The sequence below is a fragment of the Carassius auratus genome, chromosome 9 (assembly GCF_003368295.1).
Source record: "Carassius auratus strain Wakin chromosome 9, ASM336829v1, whole genome shotgun sequence".
Taxonomy (NCBI): Eukaryota; Metazoa; Chordata; class Actinopteri; order Cypriniformes; family Cyprinidae; genus Carassius; species Carassius auratus.
Window position 1 is genome coordinate 17,680,259 of NC_039251.1, and position 10,346 is coordinate 17,690,604.

At 35.4% G+C, this 10,346-nt stretch overlaps 1 protein-coding gene across 3 annotated transcripts; it reads left to right on the forward strand.

Moving 5' to 3' along the window:
• The first annotated feature begins 3,957 nt into the window (after nucleotides 1-3,957).
• LOC113108555 (hydroxyacid oxidase 2) lies at nucleotides 3,958-10,305 on the forward strand. 3 transcript variants are annotated; one of them, XM_026271754.1, is made up of 9 exons: nucleotides 3,958-4,069; nucleotides 4,723-4,789; nucleotides 6,985-7,137; nucleotides 7,771-7,922; nucleotides 8,056-8,339; nucleotides 8,760-8,981; nucleotides 9,067-9,225; nucleotides 9,317-9,386; nucleotides 9,486-10,305. In XM_026271754.1, the coding sequence occupies exons 2-9, from the start codon at nucleotides 4,767-4,769 to the stop codon at nucleotides 9,539-9,541; spliced, it is 1,119 nt and encodes a 372-aa protein (XP_026127539.1). In that variant the 5' UTR covers nucleotides 3,958-4,069; nucleotides 4,723-4,766; the 3' UTR covers nucleotides 9,542-10,305. The 3 variants fall into 3 exon arrangements, with proteins under 3 accessions (XP_026127539.1, XP_026127541.1, XP_026127540.1); XM_026271756.1 differs by lacking the exons at nucleotides 3,958-4,069; nucleotides 4,723-4,789 and adding an exon at nucleotides 5,870-5,997; XM_026271755.1 differs by lacking the exons at nucleotides 3,958-4,069; nucleotides 4,723-4,789 and adding an exon at nucleotides 6,306-6,499.
• The last annotated feature ends 41 nt before the right edge of the window (nucleotides 10,306-10,346 follow it).

The window sequence follows — 10,346 nt, forward strand, 5'->3', positions numbered from 1 at the left end:
AGAGTCTTACAGTAAGTAAAAATATGTAAATGTTCTGTGCAAAGTTTTAAGCAAACATAATTAACACTTTACAATATGGGTGCAGAAATATGCATTCATTAAAACAGATGGGTTGGCGTTGAAATGCATGGCTTTTGACCACTGTGGTAATTAAATTCAGTTTATATTATATAGCGTTATGGAATATTTGTTGATATGTGCTGATAAGGAATTAATCCATGATGACACGTTTACTTAAAAGCAATTCATATATGACTTTATTTAATGAGTCATACATTAACTCAAGATAATCTGTGCATGAATTATTCCATGTTAATACACCCAAACATTTTTAAGAAAACATTTTAAGAAAGCACAGATTGGCTGGGCTGTATTAAACATGTTTAAGACAAAGCAGAGCACAGTATTACAGCCTGAAGCTAACTCTTTTAAATGAATTATTAAAAATGTTTTTATGCACATTTTCAAACCATATAAACAATAATACTCATTTGTATGTCAAATACTTAAAAGGAATCAATTCATTTCAATACATTCCTAGTTTGAGAAAATTTATGGATGTTAATTGTAAAATCAAACAACCATTAATTATAATTAATATTGCACAAGATATAAGGCACTATTTTAGATCTTGTGACAACACTCATGTTCAGTGACTACACAAAAGTTAACTAGTCTAGGTCTGTATGTTATGAAATTCCCCAAATGTTATACTGGATGCATGGTCCTCACATTTTAAACCATCAAATTATTAGTTTTGGTGGAGATTTCTCAAATGATTTTCATGACTATAATCCATTTATCTTCAAAATAAGTTGGAATAAGCAGTGTGTTGGAGTGAATAATCAATGTAAACCGAGCTGAGTTTGCACTTTCCACTGCGTTTCGGTCTCCTCTCACATGCAAAAACACCAGACAATTATATATCCATCAATCAATCTCAACTCCAGATTTATGAGCCGTCTCCAGTCTACAAAGAAACAGAAAGAAAGATTCAGAGAAATAATGACATTAGGGTAACAGAGGATGACATTGACAAATTAAGAGAAATAGGAGGGGTTTTATTAGCAAGTTTGGTCCCACATCCTAGGAATTCTCAGACAGTGAAGTGACAGAGACAAGAGATCCCAGACGCCACATTTAGCACATGAAGATCGTATTATAAAGTGAGTTTGAGGAGAGTCAAATCAGTCTCATACAGTAAAATGATTCTATTGCTAAAGTAAATGCTTAATTTAGAGATTGAAACATACATTCTAAGAAAAGTCTGAAAATATGGTCCAGTGTAGAATTTTTTACCAGATGTTTTAGCCATATTTAGAATTTTGCATTGCATTGTGTACTTTCATAAAATCTGTAAAATAACATATTGAAATAATAAAATCAGTTTTCTTAATTTATTATGTACCACCATAAAAACACAGGTGGGAAAGAGCAAAGCTGATGAATCAAGGTTAATCAGAAGTAAATATTAATATAGAAGATGCACAGGCTAATACAAACACAAAACACCATCACGATAACACACATGACACTGAAATAATGCACTAAACATTCATGTAACATGTGACATAAATTCCTAATGTACATAACTAATAACAAAAAAATTCACTTACTGTAAATTCTGAGATTACTTGTTCTGTTTCACATACAAAATCTGTAAATAAAAAAAAAAAAAAACGGAAAAATTAGGTTAAATGCCTCATTAGATTTATTAACCAGTTAACAGGTTTTTACAGTTTGTCTTACTTTTTTTTTTTTTTTTTTACAATCTTTTACCCTTAAAAATACAAACATTTGTACATTGTGTTGTAGGGCTGAAAGAAATGTGCATAAACTATTTTTGACAGGATATTATCCATTTTTCTACAGATTTTCTTTTCTGACACTATCTGACCATTTGACCTCTTTTTCTCATACATGCATAAACACAGTCATACATTCAATAACGTGTGGTGAAGATCCATGTGTGATGAACTCAAACTGTGTTTGACAGACAGAGGGTGGTGTTTTTGATCTTGAGAATATTGTGACGAGCAGTAGGCGCTGTTTTGGTTCACAAAGATGTGGAACGAAATGACAGAAAAGAAAAAAGACACACAAAAAAAGCATTAGCTCTTTAAACTGAACTCCACCGCTAGACCTAGAGAGAGATTGAAAGAGAGATTGAGGTAAAGACAAAAGATTGTGACCAGGGCAGGAGAACTCTCTGCTCAATCTAACACATATGTTGTGGTCTAACGGTGTTGTAGCCTAAGGGCACAGACAGCAGCAGCAGCAGCATGTGAAAAAGGTTTTCCACCCAGACCTCAATTCAAATTTAAGAGAGAGAGAGGAAGAAATTGAGAGGGGTTGAACTGAGATGACTGAGAGGTTGTGTTTGAGGAGGGTAGAGAAACTGAGAAGAAAGAGAGATGGAAAGATATGACAAACATCAGAGCCATCTGTGGATTAACACAATTAACACCTCAAAAAAAGCAGGTCCGTCAGCACCTCTCTGCTGCTCAAGAGACGCCTTCAGAGAGCCCAGCATGGCCCTTAAACTCTCACTGCTGCCCAAAATAAAAATACACACTCACAAAAATACTGTGTGTGAAAATTGTAACTCGATTTAAATTAAGTGGAATAAGGAGTTAATGAAATAGAGGGAGAATCTGATTTAGCTTTAGCACAAGCGTGGCATGAATGGCGCTAAGTGGAGTTTTGTTTCGTTCGTGGTGAGTTCAGACACTGATACTTTCCTCAAACGTGGGCTTTCCACAGTCACAGGGACCCCCTCTATAAAAAAGATGTAAATAAAACCTAGACTTTCTTGGTTATAAGTTGTTGCAATAAAAAACATGGAAATGAATACTTTTCTTCAGCAAGGGTGCATTAAACTGATCAAAAGTGAAAGTCGACATTTATAAAGTTACAAAAGATTTTTATTTCATAAATGCTGTTTTGAACTTTCTATTGATCAAAGCATGAAAAAATGTATCGAGAAGCACCAAATCATCATATTAAAATGATTTATGGAAGATCAGAATCAGAATCAGAATCAGAAAGAGCTTTATTGCCAAGTATGCTTACGCATACAAGGAATTTGTTTTAGTGACATAAGCTTCCAGTACACAGAGACAACAACACACAGACAAAAAAAAAGAGAGAGATTTACAAATTGGCAAATAAATAAGTGTATAAACAATTGTGCTATAAATGATAATGGAATAGGATTGAGTGAGATGCAGGAATGTTCTCCCTGTTCATGTCACACTAAAGACTGGAGTAATGATGCTGAAAATCCAGCAGAAATAAACATTTCAAAATATATTAAAACAGTCCATTTAAATTGTAAACAGTACTTTTGATCAAATAAATGCAGCTTTGGTGAATGTACAAGAAACTTATTTCAAAATGTTACAACATTTTACTGATGCCTACTCATCTTAAAGTGAACAGTTAATCATTGCATCAGTTTAGCATTAAATCACTTTGAAAAAGAATTGTTTATTAGATTTATCTTATGTTTTTTGAAAATTAAAATCACTATTTCAGGTGATGCAAAATTAAATCCTCTTTTATTATAAAACTGTACTCACAATAACTAAAACAATATTCATTGTCCAAAATATTTATTATTTATCTGAAGTGACTTTAAAATGTTAAACATAACAAGCATTTTGTCACAAAGCCAGCAATATTCATAGTATACACTTAGAATTTATTTGAACATTTGCAAAATTGCACGAAAGAAAAGTGGAACAAACACAGGCATACTGATGTCATGCAGTGACCCTCACTCTAAGCTTACAATTGAAACAAAAAGTTGCCTCTGGCCCCTTTTTCACTTTTGTACAATGTGTGGACTGGGCTAGTGCTGACTGTAGGGCTTAGTGAATGTGTGTGAATGAGTGTGAGTGAGTGACTCTGTGTGTGTGTGTGTGTGTGTGTGTCTGTGTGTGTGTGTGTAACCGGGGAGCAGCAGGAGGCAGGGGGTTAAGCCACTTTTGTGCAGTCCTACCTGAACACATGTGGCAGAGAAACATAGTACAGATCTCAGGAGCAAATCAAGAGATTTAGCGACAAGGTAAGACATAAAAACATACAGACAAGAAGGGTATAAATGACAAAAAAATAAAGATTAAAAAAGTAACAAATTAAACTTTTTTAAATAATATACAATTATATTGTATGTGTTAAATCCAATCTTAGATGTGGATCTTTGGATCCTTATGGATCTTTTTTTTTATGACTGCCACTCATAAACAAGCATTGAAACATGAGTGACAGCAGCCAAAAGGAGTGTGAGGACAGCTGTCACATGACTTACAGCCACAATCACTTCAGCTGATCTTAGGAAACTTTTACTGCAACACTGATTCTTTTTATTTGTCTCATTTGTGAACAGTCTTTTTGTGAGGTGATAATATTGTTTATCATTATAAGGGTTCATAAGATTTGATCTTACATTTAGGGATTTGGTTGGAGCTAAAATGTTTGTTGATAACTAGTGTTCTATGTGTCAAGCTTTTATCTTTATATACTCTTTCTGTAATCTTTCCAAAAAAAAAAAAGTCTTTATTTGTTTACTATCGCCATCTAGTGTTCGTTTGTTCTGGAGGTCTGTGTTGTCTAACATATGAAACATGAATATATAAAAAAAATATGAAGAATCATAAAAGAAAAATAACTAGACAAAAGAAAAAAAGTGATCTAATGTTGTTACATGTTTCTTTCTAGACTGTGAACGTCATACATATGCAGAACTGGAGTGTCGTAAAGATATGAACATATTGGACTCTAGTGGGTAAGTGACTGGCAGTTTGCTAACTCAACAACATAAGTGATATTATTGAGCATACATCTGCTGGAAATACGCAATCAAGATGCTGATGTAAAAACCATAGACTGTATAAGGTCAAAACCAAAAGATATATATTGCTAGTTAAGTATAAATACAAAAGCAAAATAGGCCATAAATGAGAAATCCATGGGATGTGTTACTGTTAGCGCCATGCAGTTTCCCTGAAACAGTCAGTGAGACCTGCTGTATTAGTTAATACTACTGTCGATCATACAATGGCATCATTCTTTCTAATGACAATCTCTCTTTATTATGTGGAGGTTTTAATATATTGTGTCAGGATCTGATTCTACTGACACAGAATATTATACAAGTACCTGTTTTTTGTTGTCCTGGCTCACTGAAGTTGGTGTAACAGATTCAAACAGGATCTGATGTGTGTCTTTTATGCGCAACAAGGTATTTGTTTGATCAGAAATCTAGCAAAAACAACAATACTGTGACAATTACAATAAATAAAATAACTGTTTTCTGTTTTCAGAAAAATACCTTACTGACCACATATTTTTCAGAAGCATGCTTTCTTTACTACACCTTCAAAAACAGTTTGACACCCTGAAAACATGTCAATTCTGGCTACCCATATTAAAAGGCTCAGAGGCCATCCTTGACAACGTGTGATTGTTTCGAACTTATAAGATGCCTTATATACCTGAAGGAATCATGTATCATGGTACACATGTGATTAAATGATTGAATTCACATTATTTACAGTATTGTTAAACAAGGTAAATTAAACACTCAGTTTTCATAAAATAGAAAAATATATACATTTTACTAATCTTTCAGAATTTGTTTTGACCATTCTATTTGAACAGCAGGTTTATTCTAAACAGACTATGCTGTTTCTATCTCACTAGTTAGTAAGACAGAGCAGGTGGCTGCATCACATGAGAATGGCTGCATATTTGTGCACGTGCGCCTGAGTTTGTTTCTGTGGTCAGTGTGGCCAATCAGCACATTTCCAGTCAATGCAAACACAATAAACATCAAGGGTCAGTACCAGGCCCCAACTTGCTAGGTCATAGCTCTTTTTTGCTGTTTTATGTTTATTTACACCAGAGCAAAACTACATTACACACTGGCTTTTTAATACCAGTCCATTATAGCTAAAGATTTCAGTTAGAGTTACAGTACTGTCGACCAGAAAGGTGAGTAATTCATTCTGATGTATCTATTTGTTTTCAGAGTTACATAGTTTATATGTGCTGATGGATGAGTAAACACTGAGTTGCTGCAGTCCTTCAAAAACAGTACTGGTTTAAGTCCATAGGTCATAGGTTTCTGATGACTTCAAGAACATATCTGGTTCTGCTTTAATTATTAACTTTTAGTGTTAGTTCATGAAAAATGTATCGAAAATTTAATTGACAAATGTATTTTTCTAACAAATATTAGTATGACAATACATTTCAGTTCACTCTCTTTTGCACTGTTATCATACAGTCTCAGTAAGGGAATAAAATGTCTTGCAAAAGCGAAGTATTGGCCCATAGTTCGAGTTCAAAAGGTAATCCCAACCCACGTGTGTTTCCATCCTCTTGGTTCAGTCTTTTATGATAATCAGTGTTTTGTCTGCCAAAATCAGCTGGCTAAAAGCACTAAAGCAGTCCACCCTGCTGTGACCTAAATTTGTCTAAACCTTCAGAAAAGGTAAAACTTGTTTCTTGTTTTTGTTTTCAAAGTAGTCTTTTTACATATAATACTATGTAGTTATAATATTCAACCTAAATTTGTAAAACCAACCTTCATATTCTGATTCTGTTTGAATGCAGGTCATTTATTGAATGGTTTTGAGCACTTTTTTGCAGTATCATGTGAAAATGTAAAAAAAAGAAAGAAAAAAAAATGTAATGCAGTTTTTAAGTGTATTTTTTCCGCATTTACTAATGTAGAAATGCCTTGAGAAATATCAAGAAAATATTTTATATTGATGTATTTGTATCTAATATTCATGGACAGTGAAAGTAAATCTAAATGTTAATCTAATGTTGATGTTCATACTTCTCTGTATATACTGGTGCAAGAATGCAAACTCTCTGTCTGTGATAAAACTATATCATATAATGTCAGTTGTGTGTATCTTGATGATGTCATGATGATGTGTTTGGGATTTTTTTATTATTTTATTTTTTTAGTGAGGAAGGAGTCTGTGTAGAAATGACTATGGTCTGTTTGAGTGATTTTGAGGAATATGCCAAGCAGCACCTCTCAAAGGCTACATGGGACTATTATGATGCTGGAGCTGATGACTGTTGCACCAGAGATGACAACTTGCTGGCCTATAAACGGTACTATACTGCTGTTAAAGGCATAGTTCATCCAAAAATGGAAGTTGTGTCATTCATTACTCACCCTCATGTCGTTTCAAACCCATAAGACCTTTGTTCATGTTGTTGTATTTTTGATTAAATATGAGAGCTTTCTGACCCGGCATAGACTGCAACAAGGCCAGCACATCCAGGTACGTCAGAACGCCGGCTCCTTCGTCAGCAGCACCTCATGCGTGGTACAATAAGAGAGAAAAAAAAGTTGAATAAAGACGTTATTTATTTATTATTTTTGTGCACAAAGATATTCTTGTAGCTTCATTAAATTAAGGTTAAACCACTGATGTCACATGGAATATTTTAATGGTCTCCTTTCTGGGCTTTGAACATGTCAGCTGCATTGCTGTCTATAAAGGGTCTGAAAGCTCTCAGATTTCACCAAAAATACTGTAATTTGTGTTCTGAAGATGAACGAAGGTCTTAGAGGTTTGGAACGACGGAAGGTTGTGTAACTACTGAATTCACATTTTTGGGTGAACCATCTCTTTAAATTTGTATTACTCTAATTTGTATTACCCTATACAATTTTATGGTCCATGCTTATGAGTAATCTCTAACGAAACTGATATCATACAATAATGTAATCTCTTTCAGGATCCGCTTGAGGCCACGGATTTTACGTGATGTGTCGCTCAATGACACTCGGACCTCTGTGCTGGGAATGGAGATAAGCTTCCCTGTGGGAATTGCTCCCACGGCTTTCCACTGCCTTGCGTGGCATGAGGGAGAACTGGCCACTGCTAGAGGTGAGAGTGTGATGAAGTGACTGGGTTCATTACTTCTTGTGTTATGCAGCACGTTGGCCACTAGATGAAAACTTGTTTGAAGCTACTAGTTTTACTTTTTTGCATCTTATCTCTCCATTCTTTCATTTCCCAGCTACTGAGGCATTGAACACCTGTTACATTGCCAGCACATACTCCACATGTTCAGTGGAGGAGATTGCTGCAGCAGCGCCCAGCGGTTACCGCTGGTTCCAGCTGTACTTGTACCGGGACCGTAAGCTCTCGGAGCAGATTGTGCGCAGGGTGGAGGCACTTGGCTTCAAAGCTCTGGTGCTTACAGTGGATGTGCCCTACACTGGAAAACGCCGCAATGACATACGCAACCAATTTAAGCTCCCACCACACCTGAAGGTCAAGAACTTTGAGGGTATGTTCCAGGTAGGCCAGTTATTTATTCATTTATTTTTGAACAATTAAAATTCTGAAATCTGAACTGAACTTATAGTATTTTCATATTTTAGTAATGTATGAGCTAACTTAATTTGAGAAGCGTTTCTTTATAGTATGGATCATTAACTGAATAAGATTTTTTTATTCTTACAGTATAACTGGGTTTTTATATATAGATATCTCACAAGGGGGATCATCACATTTTGGGGGGGGTTACATCATACAGTTTGATATAAGCAGTAGAGGAAGGCCATGAAATAACAGAGAGAGGCAGTGGGAAATTTTGCACGATGAATTTGAGCTTACGCTGCTTGTATAAGCATTATAGCTTACCAAGTTTAAGCATACAGTATCTTGTTACTGTATGTAATGTCTGCTTGTATGAATCCCTCTTTGCTCCCTTTACAGGAGCAGACTGGTCCCCAGGAGGAATACGGGATCCCTGCTAACACACTGGACCCGTCGATCAGCTGGAAGGATGTGTGCTGGCTCCAGTCTCTGTCACGGCTGCCTATAATCATCAAGGGCATCCTTACTAAAGAGGATGCAGAGCTGGCCGTAGAGCATGGTGTCCAAGGGATAATTGTGTCTAATCATGGGGGCCGGCAACTGGATGGAGGGCCTGCAACGGTAAGGCAATCTATCCATGTTTCGGTAGTTTAGACGTGATCCCCACCCTTCAGACTGTTAGACCTTGACCTTATATGTCACACAGATAGATTGTCTGCCTGAGATAGTGGATGCAGTGCAGGGCCGGGTCGAGGTCTACATGGACGGAGGGATCCGTACGGGCAATGATGTCCTGAAGGCCATTGCCTTGGGAGCCAAATGTGTCTTTATTGGCAGACCAGCAATATGGGGCCTGGCTTACAAGGTAACTGTGTGGAAAGCATTGTTTCTAATGCTTGAAAATCTATTAAAGCCTGTGCTGAATTTTCCATTAACAAATTGTATGTTTTGATCAGGGAGAGGAAGGAGTCAGAGAGATCTTACAGATTCTACACGACGAGTTTCGCTTATGCATGGCGCTGTCAGGTCAGTCTGCTATGTGAAATGTAATGTGTCATGTGTAGCCAACAAAAAATGAGTCACATTTTGATTCTCTTCATTTCAAATCGCCATTTTTTCTGCTAGGTTGCCGAAATGTTGCTGAGATCAACAGGAACCTCATTCAGTTATCCAGACTTTGAACAGCAAAGAGGACTTTAGTCATTTCTGCTTTACCACTGACAGCAAAGATCCAGTTTATCCACTATTAATACTAAATGTATTCAAGAAAAACTGTTGATTTAAGTCACATTTAGCAAAAATGACATATTTACATATGTTTACAGTGTATGGATGGTTTTAGTACAGTATTTTTATTCCAGTAAACACTATGCACGACACTGCATAAATTCCACAGTATTTTGTCTAAGAGTGAATTTAATTTAGTACCAATGAATCTCCAATCAGAAATTGTCAGATTTATTTATATAGTGCTTTTAAAATACAAATAGCTGCAGAGCAGCTTTACTGTAGTAAAGAGAAAAACAGCAACAAAATTGTTCATTCATGATTCAAATGTTTGGGTTCTCATAATTATGACATCTATTTCAACTATAAAGCAGTTATGCAGAAGATAATAATCTAGTAAATGACCTATTTTGTGCTTTACATGCTCCACTGTATGGCTGAAACTAATTCACGGGACTGAGTAAGTCAGTAATACCTAAAGTCAACAACGCTATCTTATGTAAATTAAATAATGTGCAGTTATTTATCAATTTATCATCAATACTGAAACAGTTGAACATTAAAATATCCAGTGTGGCAATACTAAACAATACGAAATTCTCTTAAGTAATAAAGGATGGTATATGTCCAGTCAGTATTTATCTGACAATAAGTGCTATACTTTTTCTGTTTTTAACTCGATTTTTCCCTCTAAAAATAAACACATTGTACAAATGTATGCATTTATCTCGTATTTGAGTGCGCATTGTTTTTTTTTCA